The 19,578-nt window shown below is 42.2% G+C and overlaps 1 protein-coding gene across 5 annotated transcripts in view; it reads right to left on the bottom strand.

Annotated features, from left to right (window-relative positions):
• ATF1 (activating transcription factor 1) overlaps positions 1–19,295 on the bottom strand; it is an 84,681-nt gene extending 65,386 nt beyond the window's left edge. For all 5 annotated transcript variants that reach the window (XM_028125539.2, XM_028125542.2, XM_028125541.2 and 2 more), the window contains exons 1-2: positions 19,058–19,295; positions 11,933–12,031 (exon numbers count right to left, since the gene is read on the bottom strand). In XM_028125539.2, the coding sequence (XP_027981340.1) occupies positions 11,933–12,025 (93 nt within the window). In that variant the 5' untranslated portion in view covers positions 12,026–12,031; positions 19,058–19,295. The remainder of the gene's footprint in view (positions 1–11,932; positions 12,032–19,057) is intronic.
• Between the last annotated feature and the right edge of the window lie 283 nt (positions 19,296–19,578).

Here is a 19,578-nt window from a genome sequence, read left to right as displayed (position 1 = left end):
ACCTGTCTATGGTTTTGCCAGAGTCTGCATGTCCTGGATTGCAATTTTCTGTTATTCCTGAATAAACTTATTTTTGCTGGTAAATTAACTGACTGTTAGATCTTTAAGGTCAACAGACCCTACAGCCATTAAGTAGGTTAAAAAGGTAATACTAAGAACAACTCTACATTCATAAATTTGACAACTCAGAAGTAATGCATCAATTTCTTGAAAACCACAAACTACCAAAACTCAGCCATGATAATATAGCCTGAATAGTCCTGTAAAGAAAAGAAATTCCAGGCTCCAGTTTCACTGGAGAGTTTTATAAACATGTAAAGGACAATTAATGCCAATTTTATACAATGTCTTCCAGAAGAGAGAAGAGGAAGGAGTATTTCCTGACTTGTTTTATGAGGCCCAAGACATTACAAAAAATAAAGAAAACCACAGACCATTATCTCATGAATTTAGATGCAAAATCCGCAACAAAGTATTAGCAAACAGAATCTAGCAACATATAAAAAGAATATATCACCATGGCCCAAGTGCTATTTATTTCAGGTATGCAAGGCTGGTTTGATACTTAAAAATCCATCAATGTAAGCCACCACATCAACAAGCCAAAGAAGAAAAAAATCATCACTGCACACTAACTGATGCAGAAAAATCTCATTTCGTGGAAAAAAAAAAAAACAACTCTTAAAAAACTAGGAATGGGGCGCCTGGGTGGCTCAGTCGTTGAGCGTCTGCCTTTGGCTCAGGTCATCGTCCCAGGGTCCTGGGATCGAGCCCCGCATCAGGCTCCCTGCTCAGCAGGCAGTCTGCTTCTCCCTCTCCCACTCCTCCTGCTTGTGTTCCCTCTCTCACTGTGTCTCTCTCTGTCAAATAAATAAATAAAGTCTAAAAAAAAAAACCTAGGGATAGAGGGAACTTCCTCAAACTCACAAAGAACATTTATAAAAAAAACTCTACAGCTAACATCAGACTTAATGATGAGAGAATGAATGTTTCCCCTTTAAGACTGGTACAAAGAAAAGATGTCCATTCTCACCACTCTATTCAACACAGTTCTGGGAGTTCTAGAGAGTGCAACAGGGCAATAAAGAAGAAATAATACATATTGTTAATAATTGGAATAAATCAGAATAACTGGAATAAAATTGGAAAAAAAGTAAAACCATCTCTATCGTTAGATGACATGACTGTATATGTAGAACATCACAAGAAATATTAAAAACAAAACAAAAACAATCATCACTCCTAAAACTAATGTTACAATATGTAAGATCAATAAACAAGAATCAATTGCATTTCTATTAACAAGTAAAATCCAAAATCAACACAATATCATTTACAACAGGTCCAAAGAAAATATGCAATATTATTTACAAATGTTCCAAAGAAAATGAAATGCTTGGGTATAAGTGTAACAAAACACACAGAGGATCTGTAAGCTGAAAAACACAAAATGATATGAAAAGAAATCAAAGGAGATTAAATAATTGGAGAGATTTACTATATTCAAGCACTGGAAGATTCAATAAGATACTAGTTCTCCCCAAATTGATCTGTAGGTTTGTAGACATAGACAAGTTATTATTGCAAAACTTATCACAAAAATTTATATGGAAAGGAAAAGGCCCTAAAACAACTTTGAAAAAGAAGAATAAAATGGGAGTAATCTTTCTTCTGGATGTTAAGGATTACTACACATAGTAATCAAGACAGCATGGTACTGGGGCGCCTGGGTGGCTCAGTCGTTAAGTGTTTGCCTTCAGCCCAGGTCATAATCCCGGGGTCCTGCGATCGAGCCCCGCATCGGGCTCCCTGCTCAGCGGGAAGCCTGCTTCTCCCTCTCCCACTCCCCCTGCTTGTGTTCCCTCTCTCGCTGTCTCTCTCTCTGTCAAAATAAATAAATAAAATCTTAAAAAAAAAAAAGCATGGTACTGACAGAGGGACAGCACATAGTCAGTGGAACATAACTGAAAAGCGGAGGTAGATAAATATGCCCAAATAATTTCTGACAAAGGTCCAAAGTAATGCAGTGGTGCTGTAGCAATTGAACATCCAGAGGCAAAACAAAAAAACCCAAAACTCTCAAATCTATACAAAAATTAACTTAAAATAGATCATGGACTTACATGTAAAACATAAACCTGTAAAATAAAAAAATCTTTGAAATTTAGGACTAGCAAAGAATCCTTAGACACCAGAAGCACAATTCATAAAAGGAAAACTTGATAAATTGGATCTAGTCAAAATTTAAAACTTTTGGCTCTGTGAAAGACCCTGTTAAGCAAATGAAAAAGAAAAATCATTCTTCCACTCTCCCATGCCATCCATGCTGGAAACATCCAAATAAACTCACCCAGATTTCTAAGTTACTCCATAGGAGAATCTTTCTCTACCAAAAAGTGAAACCCAGATGACCGATAATATCCAAGATGTTAGATAGAGTATCTCTAGGTAAGAAAGGATTATCAAAGGCACTGATGCACACACACATTCTTAGCTTATCCCTGGATGAACCTTGAGTTAAGTCCTCATGTCAAAAATATGAATGGCATGGGGGCACCTGGCTGGCTCAGTTGGTAGAGCATTGTGACTCCTGATCTTGGGGTTGTTAGTTCAAGCCCCACAGTGGGATGTAGAGATTACTTAAAAATAAAATCTTAAAAAAAAAAAAAAAATGGCACGAAGATCATGCTGTTTTAAAAGTGTTTTGGAGCCAAGCCTATTTGTAATTTCTTCCACTATTCTCATTTATCCTCATACTCTCCCTGGAGGCAACAAAGGACTGGTGACTGTGGACTCCCGAGTTGTGGTGGGCACTATGATGCAACTCGGAGATCCCGTTTCTCTAGTAAAAGACTTATTCCCCAGCTGCTGGAGTACAGCTGCTGGCAGTGTTCAGTTGTCAGCCCTCTTTAAAATTGCGTTGGCTGATGAGTCACCTTGTCTAAGGTCACATATACCCCTTCCCAGTCCCAAGTCCGTCAAGATCCAATGACTGGTGCATGCTGGTATATGAAGGTCTGGCTGGCCCCTTCCCCCTATTCTGAAGAGTTAGCTCATCTTCAAAGCCCTCTATGGGGTCAGCTGAAGCCTTCAGTGACACTGAGTCCCATTTCTCCCTCTGCCGAATCCTGCTTCCTTCTCTCCCTTTCTTTACTTTTCACAGGTGGTAATCCCAAGAGGACTCCCTAATAAACCTCCTGCATGCTAATATCCATCTCATAGTCCACTTCCCAGGAAACCCAAACTGTGAAGTCAAACTGTTGGAATTCAAATCACGTCTATAGCCTTACTAGTTGCATAGGAGTTATAAAAGCACAGTAGGTTGACATGAGGTTCGAAGGCATTAAAACTTGTAAAATGCTTAGAAATGCACCTGGTACACAGTGGACATTCAATTGTTACTATCATCATTGTTTTCCCTATTCACACCTGATTATAGTATACAAATTTCTCTACAATATGAGAATCACTGAAAGTTATGAGCTGGAAAAGACATTAGAGATCACCAAGTCTGACATGTAATTTCCAGATGATAGACATCAAGTCTTATTAAATAAGTGACTTAGTCAAAGTTCTAGAGTCACTCAGTGACAAAACCCAGGTTCCAACCCAGTCTTCTGACTGCTTCCATCATTCTCTGCATTAAGCAAGACTGCCTGCCTCTCAATCTACATATAATTTGTAATTAAATGAAATTCAGCTAGTATTAAGTCCCCCTCCTTCACTTTCCTGCCATAATTGAACCTCAGCTCTCTTCTCAAGAAAACTGCCTCTCCCACAGCTCTCTCCTGCACTCATACCATGAGCCTACAGGTAAGGGGCATGTTTCCTTTGCTTTTCATCAGTACTTCCAGACCACTGTCCCTTCAAAGTCCTCCCCTAAAAGCTCCCAACTTCAAGGCTCATAGCAGCAGATGGTCCTTATGGCAGTCACATGCCCTCATTTTTTTTTTTTTTTAAGATTTTATTTATTTGACAGAGAGACAGCAAGAGAGGGAACACAAGCAGGGGGAGTGGAAGAGGGAGAAGCAGGCTTCCTGCAGAGCAGGGAGCCTGATGTGGGGCTCGATCCCAGGACCCTGGGATCATAACCTGAGCTGAAGGCAGACGCTTAACCAACTGAGCCACTCAGGCACCCCACGTGCCCTCATTTCTTTAAGACATTAGCAGCCAAACCAACCTATTCTAATACCACTCCTGATATGATCTGTGGTGATTTCAATATGCAACATTCAGTAACCTTCCACACCCAGGCCTCTGTCTTTTATTCTTCTCTAAAGCCCTGTCCTCCACCCTCCTCAGCTACCTGCTCCTGTTGTCATACCCTACAAGGTTTCTAAACAGGCATTTTGGGCAGGACAATTCTTCCATGTGTAGGAATATCCTGCTCAATGCAAAACATTTAGCATCTCTGGTCCCTGCCCATTGAATACCAGTGGCACCCTCCCCACCCCCAAACACACACATATTTCCAGACAGCTCAGTGGGGAAGCAGTACACTCGTTGAGAACTACTCAAATCTTATCATTGTCAATAAATGCACCCTCCATAATCTCAAATTCAAGCATCCCTCTGAGTATCACTACTTCCAACTCATTACCTCTACTATTTGGACTCTCAACAATTCTTGGACTCCACAGGAACCTATAATCCATGGAACCTAATATCTTTTTCCCTACTCTTGACCCCATGAAGTCTCCACTTCCTTCTCTATACAGCTTAAATTTTGTGCCCAGCATCATAATCCCTCTATCTACACATCATCAATGTCCTTGTCTTTTCTTGCTTCATTATAGTCCCTTAACTAAACATCGACCCTGTTAACTCCCCTACTCTATGCCTGTAACCTGAATGCAAACGATACCTGAATTAGACTGGAGAAAAACACCTAACAACTTAAGTCTTACTTTATTTTTTTTAAGATTTTATTTATTTATTTGACACAGAGAGAGGACTAGAGAGACAAGTGGAGGCAACAGTAGAGGGAGAGGGAGAAGCAGACTCCCCGCTGAGCAAGGAATCTGATGTGGGGCTCGATCCCAGGACCGAGATCATGACCTGAGCTGAAGGCAGATGCTTAACCAACTGAGCCACCCAGGTGCCCCAACAGTCTCACTTTAAACTCATAATCAAACCTCAAGTGGACTGTTCACAGTTTCCATCAATCCTGTTACATATCCCTAGTCCACTTACATCTCCTACTGTCCTGGCAGACTATTTCATACTTTCTCCTCCTTCCCTATCTTCTCAAAGCATTTTATTTCACTGAAAAGTAAATTACCAAAAGAGGGGTGCCTGGGTGGCTCAGTCAGTTAAGCGTCTGCCTTCGGCTCAGGTCATGATCCCGCGGTCGTGGGATCAAGCCTCAAACCGGGCTCCCTGTTCAGCGGGAAGCCTGCTTCTCCCCCCCCCCCACTCCCCCTGCTTGTGTTCCTTCTCTTGCTGTCTCTCTCTCTCTTTCAAATAAATAAATAAATAAATAATCTTTAAAAAAAACAAAAACTCCTCCTATCTTAAAAAGTAATAATAAAAGTAAAGCTTTGGAGCTTTGACCTACAACCCTCTCCAGCAACTTCACTTCTTAGCCCCCTTTGCAACAAAACCCCTCGAAGGAGTTGTCTATTCATTCTGTTGTCTGTGAGTGTCTACTCTTTTTTCCCCCTTTTTCCATGCTCTTTTGAATCTAATTAGATTTTTATCCCCACTCCCACTGAAATAGTTCTTGTCAAGGCTGTCAATAAACTCCATGTTGCTAAATAGTCAGTTCTTGTTATCTGTGGTAGTTATAGTCTATAACATTGCATGTACATGGAATTAGCAAATACTGAACCACTGCTCTGGGGGAATATGGAGTTAGGTTCCTGCAAGCCTCTGGGCACATTATTTTCATCAAGTGGTCAATATATAACCTTGTTTTAAGTGTTTCTATTTAAAGACACCTTTTTTTGGTATATACATTGTTAATGCATTAATACTGAACTCATGGACAGCAGCACTACAACTCCTATTTGAATGAAACTTACCTCATGCATTCTCTCCTCCTGGCACTCAACACTACACTTTGGAGGCCATTTTATTTATTTTTTTTTAAAGATTTTATTTATTTATTTGACAGAGAGAGAGAGAGAAAGAGACCACAAATAGGCAGAGAGGCAGGCAGAGGGAGAGGGAGAAGCAGGCTCTCCACTGAGCAGGGAGCCCGACGTGGGGCTCGATCCCAGGACCCTGGGATCATGACCTGAGCTGAAGGCAGCCACTTAACCCACTGAGCCACCCAGGTTCCCCTCAAATAAATAAAATCTTTAAAAGAAAAAAAGTCTGTTAGGAACCATAAAATGCTTGCTTCTTAATACCTCAAATAAGAAAAGAAAAACTGCAATTGGTTGTCATCGTTGTCAGTCATTTGTGCATTGGGAAAGATTCTACAAGGGGAATACTGACATGTTTCTTCTAGGAAACAGTTACCAGGCCACATCCACAGAACTTGACCATAAATGAAGCTATCCTTTGCTACCCCTTTTAAAAGGCAAATGAGTCTCGGGGCACCTGGGTGGCTCAGTCATTAAGTGTCTGCCTTCGGCTCTGGTCATGATCCCAGGGTCCTGGGACTGAGCCCCACATCAAGCTCCCTGCTGAATGGGAAGCCTGCTTCTCCCTCTCGCACTCCCCCTGCTTGTGTTCCCTCTCTCGCTGTGTCTGTCAAATAAATAAAATCTTTTTTTTTTTTAGGATTTTATTTATTTTATTTGAGAGCGAGAATGAGAGAGAGAGAGAGAGAGAGAGAGAGCATGAGAGGAGGGAGGGTCAAAGGGAGAAGCAGACTCCCTGCTGAGCAGGGAGCCCGATGCGGGACACGATCCCGGGACTCCAGGATCATGACCTGAGCCAAAGGCAGTCGCTTAACCAACTGAGCCACCCAGGCGCCCCAAATAAATAAAATCTTAAAAAAAAAAAAATGGGTATGGCTCTTTTTCTGCAAGCTATTAGTGGGGGGCTGAGGGGAGGGGTTGAGTCAATCTCTCCAGGAATTAAGCTGGGTTGGGGTTCTGTTGTTATGACTACCTTAAGTGCACTACCTGTTTCAAATTCCTCTAGGGCAACCTTCTGCTTAGGGTGGGAGCTGGTTTGCCTGACGGTTTTTCTCAGTGTTCTTGCTCCACCCTCAGCTTTGGGGTTTTCTCTGGGCACCTTCCCCCGAGGGTTTCTCCATAGTCCCCCAGGGGCAGACTGCTGTTGCTTTACTTGCTAGTAGGGAACAGGGAAGTTCTGTCATCCTAGCTGAGTCTCAGTCTCAGGCAAGCCATTATCCCTGGGTCTTGGGGCATAGGGCTTTCTCCCAGTAGTAGGAAAACTAATGGTCTGAACCCAGAAGTTTCCTCCCCTTCCCTCAGGTTTTATGGGTTGTCTTTTCACTCCTCCCAGCCACAGTGGAAAATGGCGTTTATTCCCTTCCCCCAGTGGCTTAAAGCTGTTTTCTAGAGGAAGAAAAGAGTCCAGGTAGGCCCGTACCACCTAGTGAGCCCAACCCTTGTCTCCCTTGCTTTCCCCAATCTTTTTTTTTTAAAGATTTTATTTATTTACTTGACAGAGAGAGACACAGTGAGAGAGGGAACACAAGCAGGGGCAGAGCGAGAGGGAGAAGCAGGCTTCCCACCGAGCAGGGAGCCCGGTGCGGGGCTCGATCCCAGGACCCCAGGATCATGATCCAAGCGGAAGGCAGATGCCCAATGCCTGAGCCACCCAGGCGCCCCTCCCCAATCTTTCTCATGAGAAACTGCTGGGAGACCTTGAAGAAAAGCCTACGGGTGGGTGTTACCTACCCTGTGCCTGCAGCTCTCAAGGATTCTACTGTCTCATGCTAACCCATACTTCAGCAATTCATTGAAAACTTAGCTGAATGCTTCTTTACCTTGTATGACAACCCTGCCTTCTTCCTGGGCTCTGTTACAGATGAGCCAGATCCCACCTCCGATGAGTCAAGAGAAGTTATGACTTTGTGTATTACAGCTCATTCTTATTTTAGGATGGGAGCAATACTCTTGTCAGCTTTCTATATCCTAAGCAGAAGCCAGAAACCACTTTGTGAGTTTAAAACCACCTATGTATCCACAACTCCTACATTTACATTTCTAGTCTGAACTTCTCTGGACTCCAGATCAAATATATCCAGCTGCCTACTGGATAAATCTATTTGCATGGTTTGGCAGACAAACTCTAAGGTGGCCCCCATGACTCCCACCTCCTGGTATTCATGCCTTTGAGTAATCCTTTCCCCTTGAGTGTGGGAAGGACCTGCAACTTGCTTCTAATCAGTAGGGCAAAGACAATGGGATATCATTTCCATGATTACATTTTATGGCAAAGGAATGACATATCATTTCTTTGATTATGTCATATGGTATTATACAAGAAAGACTCTGTCTTGCTAGCCAACTCACTCTCACCCTCTCACTGGACTTAATGGAGCAGGCTGCCATACTGTGAACTGCTTATGGGCAGGGCCACATGGCAGCGAATTGCAGATGACCTCTAAGATCTGAAGGTGGCCTCCAGCCAACAAAAAACTGAAGCTCTCAGTCCTACAGCTGCAACAAAATGAATTCTGTCAACAACCTGGGTGAAGTTGGAAGAGGATTCTTCTCCAGTCCAACCCAGAGATAAGAACCCAGGCCCAGCCAATACCTTGATTGCAACCTGAAACACCAAAGCAGAGAGAACACAGCAAAGGAGTTTCTGCCCTCAGAAACTGTGGGCATGTTGACAGAAACTGTGATAACATGTGTTGTTAGGAGCCATTAAATTTGTGGTTAATTTGTTTTGTAGCACAGAAAAGTAATACAGATAGCATCACAAACTTAACATACCTAAAAGCCAAATTCCTGATTGCCAATATTCCCCCCAAAAGAAAAGAAAAACATGCTCCAGTGTTGTCCATCTTAATAAGTGGCAACTCCATTCCTACAGTTATTCAAGCCAAATACTGTAGGGTCTAACTTAACTTCTTTTTTTCTCTAAAACCCACATCTAATCCAAAAGTAAACACTGTTGGCTTTACAACCAAATCATATCCAGAATCTAACTTTATCTCACCACCACCACTACCACCTTGATCCTAGCCATTATCACCTCTCATGAACATTATTACCTCTCATGCACATTATTTTAACAGCCTCCTAACTGCTTTTCCTGCTTCTACTCCACAAAGCAGCCAAAATGATCCTATAAAACATTAGATAATGTTTTTACTCAAAGCACTCCAAAGGATTCCCATCTCATCAAGATTAAAAGCCAAAAGCCTTCAGGGGCATACAAGGCCTACCTTACCTGGCACTCTCCCTTCCTACCCCAAACCTCCCTGCGTCATCTTGTATCATTCTTCCCTTATTCATCTGTCTCCCACCACACCAGCCTCTGTGCTGTTCCTTAACTATGCCAAGCACATATCAGTCTCAGCATTTTACAACTGTTAGTTCATGTAAATGAAGAGTTCTTTCCACTAATGGGACCTCTCTGACCACTTTATAGAAAAAGACAAGTCGGGCGCCTGGGTGGCTCAGTTGGTTAAGCAACTGCCTTCGGCTCAGGTCATGATCCTGGAGTCCCAGGATCGAGTCCCACATCCGGCTCCCTGCTCAGCAGGGAGTCTGCATCTCCCTCGGACCCTCTTCCCTCTCGTGCTCTCTCTCTCTCATTCTCTCTCTCTCAAAGAAAAAGACAAGTCCACCCCCTCCCCACCTATCCCCATCCCTCTTACCCTGCTTTATTAGTCCCCACAGTACATACTATATATCTGATAATCTGTTTTATTGCCTGTCTCCCCAAAATTAGAAGTCCACAAGAGCTGAGACTTCTGTTTATTGCTATGTCCCCAGCTTATACCAAAAGAATAAATATTGCTGCATTAGATATGGTTTCCTTACAATATTTAGTCTAATGAAGTCATCAAGCCACAAGAATTAGGACATGAAGTCAGTGACATTATTTTTCAAAATCACTACAGAATTACTTACCACTTAGAAATGTACTTATTCTACATCTCACTGTAAATATGGTTCTAAGGAAACTTGGAAAACATTCACATCTAACCAAAATAACTGAAGCATACAAGTAAGTCAAGTGAATTTAAACATTTCTGTGAAGGGCTCTATTAACAGAAAGATGGCTGAAAGACTCTCTAATTGTTTTTCCAGCACCATCTGGAGAAGATACCATTATTCTACACAGATACAGCCAAATAATAAAGAAGGATGCATCAAGCTTGAAGGATTAATCCTTTAGGGCCTTGTTTCTCAAATTTTTTGGTCTCAGGACTCTTTATACTCTTAAAAATTATTGAGAACCCCAAAGAATTATTATTTATGTGGGCTTTTAATCTACTAACACATTTAAAATTAAAACAGAAATTTTAAAAATATCTGACAGTTCATTTTGAAGTAATATAAATCTATCAGACACAATATAAATAATGTTTTTATTTATATGACTAAACTTCCCTACCCCCAAATTAGTGAGAGAATGACATTTTCCATTTCTGCAAATTACCTTAATGTTTGAGTTAATAGAAAATGAATGAATTCTCTTACCTGCTTTTACATTAAATATGTTGCCATATGTTGTTTTGGCTGATGTATATGAAGAAAGTCTGGCCTCACACATACATGAAGTTGGAAAAGGAAGGACTGTTTTTAATAGTGTTTTCAGATAATCGTGGATACTCTTTGAAACTTAACAGGATGTAGTTTCTTAAAGGTTGTTTGCAATATACAATCTTAATGTTATGTACTTTTTAAAAAGATTTTATGTATTTGAGAGAGAGAGAGGAAGAGAGAACATGTGCAAGCAAGCACAAGTGGGGGTGGGGGGGATGGAGAAGCAGAGGGAGAGGGAGAAGCAGGCTCCCTGCTAAGCAGAGAGCCCAACATGGGACTCGATCCCAGGACCCCGTGATCATGACTTGAGCTGAAGGCAGACGCCCAGCCAACTGAATCACTCAGGTGCCCCTTAACGTTATATATTCTGTTAACAGTAAAATCCATTGGTCTGGGGTGCCTGGGTGGCTCAGTTGGTTAAGCCTCTGCCTTCAGCTCAGGTCACAATCCCAGGGTCCTGGGACTGAGCTCCACATCAGGCCCCTTGCTCAGCAGAGGGTCTGCTTCTCCCTCTCCCTCTGCCCCTCCTCCCTACTTATGTTCTCTCTCTCTCAAATAAATAAATCAATCTTTAAAGTAAAATAAAATCCACTGGTCTACCTTGCACTGTGAATGAATCTTATACCCAAGCATGATTTTGTAACACAATTTTGTAATTAAAAAGTCTGTAACTACTGGGAAACTGTCAAGTTCACAATGGTGAATACAAGTTTTCTAAAATTCTAATTTTTGCTTGAAAGTTCAAGTCTTATCACTGGCAACAAATACCGTCTGTTGTTTTCCTTGAAGTGGGTCAGGTGCATGGATCAGACAATTTGAAATTTATAAAATATCAGTTCTGCAATATGCAACCCTATCAATTTAAATTCGCTAATGTATAGGCCTATTTTCCAGTTCAGCAAAAGATTTCCTATATATCCACAATAAATCTACTGAATTGAAGATGGTTTGCCTCTTGAAACTATTAGTCTAAGTTAGCTCCAAGAGATAAACAATTTTTCATTTTTCTTATGCAGAAACAAAATCAGTCTGGGAAAAAATCGAAATAATCATGTACCACATAAAATGAAATCTAGTTCAGGTTTTGAAAAATATATACCTATTATAACAACATTAAATGTTCTTTGTATAGAAGAAAATAAAACTGAAATAATCTTATTAGGATGTTTAAATCAAATCTACCTTCATTCCATACATTTCAACGTTTTACAATTCTTTTTGCTTGGTCCTTTTTCACAAAATATTCCTAACTAGCTCAATATTTTGGCTAGATCCTGCCTTACCTGTTGAGCAATATGAGAAATATGAGCTCCCTGAACCGTTGAACCAGGTTGCGGCGCTGCCTCTGAAGTGTTACTCTTGTGGGAATCTTCCATAATCAACTATAAGGGAAAAAAGTCAGTTAGATGATTTCTACCTTCATTTTCAAGAAATCCTAAGACGTTTCTTTCCTTAAGGTGTACTTTTTCAGAGGAACAAAATGAAGTTTTCCTATGCTATGGGCTAAGCTCAATTTATCCAGACTCAATATGTTCCGATGTTCTGTTCTGTGTAGAGATCTAATTATAAGATCTCCAGAAATGGCAAATAAAAAGCACTACAGAATATGAATAATATACTGCATAGTCGTATAAAAATTGGCAACCTGGTTGCTTCTGTGAAAGAGAATTGGTAGCTATGGAACAGAGATAGTAAAGACTTTTCCTTGCATATTCAAAGCATATTGCATTCCTTGCAATATCAAAAATTTTGATCCACGTGAACATGTTAAAATTTAATAAATGGCACATATATACATAAATTATTGTGACTAAATTTTCAAATGTTACCCCACTTAAGAAGTAGGATAGTCAGGGCGCCTGGGTGGCTCAGTTGGTTAAGCGGCTGCCTTCGGCTCAGGTCATGATCTCAGGGTCCTGGGATTGAGCCCCACATCGGGCTCCCTGCTGAGCGGGGAGCCTGCTTCTCCCTCTCCTCCCTGCTTGTGCGCGCTCTCTCTCTCTCTCTCAAGTAAATAAATAAAAATCTTAAAAAAATAAATAAAATGCAGTTTTAAAAAAAAAAAGTATTATGATAGTCTTCCCGTCCATGGACACAAGCATTCTTCTTCAGTCCAGGGAACAACTTCTAATTGCACATATAGTTCTACACAGAGAATTCATTAAGTAAAAGCTGAACAAACTAAATAAGTACAACCATAACTAAAGAGGTTCTAAAGATCTAGATGATCTAAATAATCAACTGCAGGATATGGAGGTTAGGTAAAAATGAGAATAATTAGTTTATGAAAGATGGAATATGTCAAATGGAAGGACAACCACTTAGAAAAAGCCTGCTAAAAGATTTGGGAAGAATTTAAGGTTTTTAATCATTACATACAAAGGCATAAAAGAAAAAAAGAGGGGGCTGGCCAGCAAACATGAAAAGATGTTCAATATCGGGGCACCTGGGTGGCTCAGCCGTTAAGCGTCTGCCTTCGGCTCAGGTCATGATCCCAGGGTCCTGGGATCGAGCCCCACATCGGGCTCCAGCTCGGCGGGAAGCCTGTTTCTCCCTCTCCCACTCTCCCTGCTTGTGTTCCTGCTCTCACTAATTCTCCCTCTGTCAAATAAATAAATAAAATCTTAAAAAAAAAAAGATGTTCAATATCACTAATCATTAGGGAAATGCAAATCACAACTACAATGAGATACCATCTCAACACCCATTAGGATGGCTAATATTAAAAAAAAAAACAGAAAATAAGTGTTGGTGAGGATGTGGAAAAATTGGAACATTTATGCACTATGGTTGGGGATGCAAAAAATGTGTAACAACTATGGGAAACACTATGGTAGTTACTCAAAAAATTAAAGATAGGGCGCCTGGGTGGCTCAGTTGGTTAAACGACCGCCTTCGGCTCAGGTCATAGTCCTGGAGTCCCGGGATCGAGTCCCGCGTCAAGCTCCCTGCTCAGCAGTGAGTCTGCTTCTCCCTCTGACCCTCCCCCCTCTCATGTGCTCTCTATCTCATTCTCTCTCAAATAAATAAATAAATCTTTAAAAAAAAATTAAAGATAAAATTACTGTATGATCCAGAAATCCCACACCTAGCTATATACCCAAAGGAACTGAAAGCAGGGACTTAAAGATGTATTTGTACACCCATATGCATAGCAACATTATTTACAACCGTCAAAAGGTAGAATCAACCCAAGTGTGCATAGAGATGAATGGATAAACAAAATACGGTATATTCAAAGGCTACATAATAATCCAACCAGTGAACATACATAATTCATTTTTTTACCAAATAATACCATGATTAATAACTTTGGTACATAAAACTTTTCCATAATTAAAATTATTTCCAGAGGATATATTCCAAAAAGGAGAATTACTTGATCAAGGAGTATGAATATCTAAAGTTTTCTGAAAGAATTACAATCCATCAGAAGCACATGAGAAAGCAATGACAGGTGAAAACAATACACTGTTTTACACTTCTTTAATTCTCTATTAGTTATGTGAGCTATCTGTTCATATTACTTATCCACCCATTTATCACCAAATCTTAGTATTTTCTTACTGGCCTGTTTCTTTTTTTTTTTTTTTACTTTTTTTTTTTTTAAAGATTTTATTTATTTATTCATGAGAGAGAGAGAGAGAGAGAGAGGGGGGCAGAGGGAGAAGCAGGCTCCCAAGGAGCAGGGAGCCCGATGCGGAACTCGATCCCAGGACCCTGGGATCATGACCTGAGCTGAAGGCAGACGCTTAACCATCTGAGCCACCCAGGCGCCCTTTTTTTTTTACATTTTTAAAGGTTTTATTTATTTATTTATTTAGAGAGAGTGACAGAGAGAAAGAGTGTGTACATGAGCGGGTGGAGGGGCAGAGAGAGAGGGAGAGAGAAAATCTCTTGAGTGCAGAGCCTGAGTCAGATGCTCAACCAACTGACCCACCCAGGCGCCCCAGTCTTTAATATTTCTTTACTTCATTTATTTGTCACAGAGAGAGAGAGCACGCGCACAAGTGGTAGAGCAGGAGAGGGAGTAGCAGGCAGGACTCGATCCCAGGACCCTCGGATCATGACCTGAGCCTAAGGCAGATGCTTAACCAACTGAGCCACCCAGGCATCCCTAATATTTCTTAACATAAATTTCAATTCTGGGGTACTTGGGTGGCTCAAAGTCATTAAGCGTCTGCCTTCGGCTCAGGTCATGATCCCAGTGTTCTGGGATCGAGCCCCGCGTCAGGCTCCCTGCTCAGCAGGCAGCTTGCTTCTCCCTCTCCCACTTCCCCTGCTTGTGTTCACACTCTCTCTGTCTCTCTGTCAAATAAATAAAATCTTTAAAAATATATATATGTAAATTTCATTTATATCATGTGGATACAAATAACAGTGAGTTAACTACGATTATTTTAAAACTTTTAATTTTACCAAATTCATCTAATGCTTCCAAATTGTTTCTTCAACTGCTTTTAAGCTTACATATAGTCCCTTCTTTAGGAAGAGCAGTGATTTTTAATCTCCACTAATACAAGTATAATCCCACAGACTAAACACAGAGACAGCACCAAACCTGCAATTATGTATTTTCTACATACTGTCTGTACTGAAAATGCATTTTTTAAAAACAGATTTATTTTTAAGTAATCTCAATACCTAGTGTGGGGCTCAAATTTACAACTCCAAAATCAAGAATCACACGCTCTACTGACTGAGACAGCTAGGCAGCCGAAAATGCCTTTTTTAACACTCCATTTCAGAAGACATAAGTTAGAATGTAGAAAAGAAAAATATATATAGTGCTAAGGCATTGGAAGAAACTATAAAAGATTTTTCAAAACCTTTATATTAAATTACTGGAAATGATACTTTTCTGTTTCACTATGACTCACTGATTTTTCCTCCATAACAATATTAAGAAATCCTATTATCTAATGGAAACTAACACAATCAACAAAACAACACACATTTCCTAGTAAAAGCCACTACAGTCAGCAAATAAGATTCTGGACAATTATCACACCCACATTCCCAATGGAAAATAAGATAGCCTATTCTATAATTTTTTAAAGAGAAATCAACTAATCAGCTCTTTTTTCCCAAAATGAAAAGCTTTATAGTTACATCTCATTGTAAACAATACTATATATTTTTTAATGTCAGAGTATAATCTTCATCTGCTCACTCTTTTCGGCTATTGCTCTTCAAACTGAGGTTAAGATTAACAATCTGTTAAAAACTGGCTCAACACAGAATAAACTGTACATGTACAAAGGCATTTTCTATGAAAATAATGTATCTCCTGGCAGCAGATGGAAGCTTAACATTAGACCACAGTAAGTAGGGCAGAATCACAGGGGGCAGTGAAACACAGCTTCAGAAATGCCATCAACGGGAACAAATTTGGGAGGCTGAGAAACTACAGCAGGCTGTGATCTTGCTGACATATGAAGAATTTAAGTAAAAGGCATGGTACTTCTAAGAAAATTTGCAAAGAAAAGAATATTGTATGATAGGCACTAAATGAAGAGCTATTTTATATACCAATTCCTGGATTCCGTTTTAGAGATGTGTAAATTGAGGCTCAAGGAAATTGTCATTTACTATGGATCTCACAGTAAGATGTGAATACAAGACCTGAAGCCAGAATTATTTTAACTCAAAATCCATTTTTTTTTTAATTCCATGCTGCCCCTCTTCCTCTAACATTGCCAACTTGTCCATCTGGCAAACTCCTACTCTTTTCAAGTTTCATCCCAAACATTAAGTTCGCAACTGCTCCAGGTCCTTTCTTTGTTCCAACTTCAACTGTGCCCTGCACATGTTTCTAATGAGGTCACTTAACACTCTGAATTGTGTTTATTGGCATGTCTGTTTCCCCCCAGTCTTTTTTTTTTTTTTGGTGTTGTTTCCCCCAGTCTTCGGTGCCTAAGGATAGGGCCTGTATCATGAATGTATGCTCTGAGACCCTCCTGTATGCAAACAACATCAACAAATACAGTTAGTATTCTCGTTTGATGAATGAAAGTCTTAAGTTTCCTCACCTATAGAGAATACTGAGCTATGATAAGCTTGAGGGCAAGGAGTCTCTTGCTGGACGTTTCCACAAGGGAACTCATGATCTCCCCTCCCATCAAAATTGTTCCTATTTGTCATGCTGAATTTCTTTCAGATCTTCCCATGTGCCTGCCTTGCTTTCTCTCACCCTCAGGCTTTCACATATGCCATTCCCTCTGCCAGAAACACTACTCTTCTCTTCATGTGGCCTATTCCTTTGAGTTATTCTTCCAGGCAATCTTTCATGACTCCCTCACCACTAGTCAAGAAGCTCTGGCTATATCCCCAAAACACGTTACCCCCTCCTCCCGTGGCACTTATCCCAGTATTGTAATGGCCTGTTTTCGGTCTTGCCACCAGAATGCAAGCTCTAGGGAGCCAAAGACCGTATCCTGTTCCCAATATAGCACTAATACCTTGCACATTTATTAATGCTGAATAAATCAATGTGTTTAGTAGGGTTTGTCTAGTCTAGCTACAGACAGAAGTAACAGTTAAAGAAATATATTTAGACAATTGCTTCAACTTGGCTTTAGAATCAAGACAACACGGGCAAAAAAAAATCCTACTTTAGAGATGGAAATTCATTATAATTAAGTAGGATATGTGAAGAAAAAGCATTTTTAGACAGGACTACCACCTACTGGTGATATAGTAGTACTGTACAGATGTATCACAGACCAAACATAAACTTAAAGGATAAGAGAACTAACACACTCAGTGTTAGGACAACTGTACTGATTCTAACTGGGACACCGAGGAACATGCATATTACAAAATCCACAGGAAAAAATAGCATTTTAATAAAACTGCTTACTTCTGTTGGTAACAAAATTCTCAAGATAAAATGCATTTTGCAAACATAAACAAACATGGCATATAAACTCTCATCACAAACCAGGCCAGTTTGACAAAGATGCTTGCCAAATCTACGCTGAGAAAGCCTCAGGAGGGTACTCTCAATGACTATTACAGGTATCCCCCCTTCTCGAAAATCCGTGTTACCGCATTGCACTTTCACGAAAACCTACACTAGTGCCTGATTTCACTAACCCACACCACTTCACTTTTACGAAAACCTACACTAGTGCCTGATTTCACTAACCGAAAGAAATCTCAAGAGGATTTTCACTTTCAGGAAAAAAGTGAAAATAGCATTCAGCGTTTGTTTGTTTCACAGCCAGCCGTTACAGAAGCAGCCGGGACCACAACAGCGAGAGTGGCCTGCCAAACTCCTTCCCCCAGAACTGCATGCACTCAGCCTCTCGGCATCAAATCTCCGTAGCTTTGAACTGCGTCTGTGAGCATTGGGACTTTATCTCAATTTATTTTGTTAGTAAGATGAGTCCTAAGGTATCAGAAAAGCCTGAGAGATTATTTTGGGGGTCTGAGAACACTGAAAATGTTTTCCATATAAATGAATGGTAACTGCAGCTTCGCTTCAGGCCATTTCTCTTAAGGAAAGGTTTCACGGGAATGCCCTTTCTGATAGCTGAGGAAACCTGGTACTAGCCCACAGCTCCTCAAAAACTAACAAAAGCACCATTATTTAACACCTACAATGATTTTAGAGCAGACTAAGCTGCACGCTCCAACGTGTAGCTGATGCTGGTAACTAGCATGCTAAGTTTCATGATACGAGAAAATCAAAGAGACAGTTTCCTCGGCTTGATCCTCTGTCCAGAGATAAACAGAGGAACTTCTATCATCCCACACTCTCCTTCCTCGCCCATCAGCTACACCTTTCCAGTACTGTTTCTCGTGCGTCTGTATCATTACTGTCTACCTCCCCACTGGACTGTAAGCTCCCTGCGGGGAAGGGTTGTTTCCGCCCTCCACCGCCAGCCGACCGGGGCCGCGCACACCGAGCGCGCCCGGTGTGCTCCGAGGGCTCCCCGGCGGACAGAACCGGTCTCGGGCAGCTGGGCGGAAAACGCGCGGAGGCCAAGGCCACGCCGCCCTCCCCGCCCCGCCCTCCCCGCCCAATCCCGAGACCTTCGACGGAGGGCGCTCGCCTTGGGCCGCAGAGGGGCCGCTTCAAAGGCGAAAGCCATCCCCGAGAGGAGGTCTCCGGTTTTATTTTGGCTGGGGCGGGGGGGAGGGTGGGAGGCAGGTGAGGCCGACGACTGAGGGAGAACAGCCGGGCCAGGCGCGAGAACCGGAAGGACGCTCAGCCGGGGGAAAGGGGGCAGCCCCTCCCCCTTCCGCCGCGCGCCCTCCGCGCCCCTCCCCCACCGCTGCCGCAGCGCGCGACCCCCCACCGGGCGCGAGACTTGACTCGGCGTCCCCGCCGGCGCCGAGTCCCCGCGCCCTCCCTCTGCCCGGGGACACGGGAACACATCCCACCCCCGCCCCCTGCTTACCTGTGGCTGCCGCCTCGCCGCTGTCCGGGGCGGGAACTTCCACTCCCCCCTCCCAGGTGGATCCGAATTCTCTACCCACTTCCCCACCCCCTCACGCGGCGGGGGACGTGCCTCTGTCTCAGGGGTCAGGAGGAGCGGGGAGAATAAGTGTCACTTAACAGCCAACTGTCCTAGGCTACCGTTTCCTCGGCAGTCAGGGCCGCCACTGGCGGCATGATCTACACCAGGCCGGGGGCGGGGGAGGAGAGGGGGGCAAAACTGAGTAAGTGAGCGTGGGGGGTGAGGTTAAGGCGGTCCCTCCGTGCGGGCCGCCGTCCTACGTCACCACGTTGCTCACGTGACTCCCGCCATCTTGTGCCGGGTCGCCTCGGACGGAAAGGTGTGTGTCCTGGTGGTGGTACTCCGGCGAGAGTTGGAGGCGAAGGTTGCCTGTGATCCTTTTTCGCTTCCGGAGCTCTGCCCGCACTCCCCCCACACGTCTGTTTTCGGAGGCCCTAGCTGGCTAGGTGGTGTCAAGAGGC

Source organism: Eumetopias jubatus, unplaced genomic scaffold, assembly GCF_037043125.1.
Source record: "Eumetopias jubatus isolate StellerSeaLion01/CBP00866 unplaced genomic scaffold, mEumJub1_p1.0 scaffold_8, whole genome shotgun sequence".
Classification (NCBI taxonomy): Eukaryota; Metazoa; Chordata; class Mammalia; order Carnivora; family Otariidae; genus Eumetopias; species Eumetopias jubatus.
Note: the sequence above shows the minus strand (reverse complement) of the source record. Positions and strands in the feature narration are given on the sequence as shown.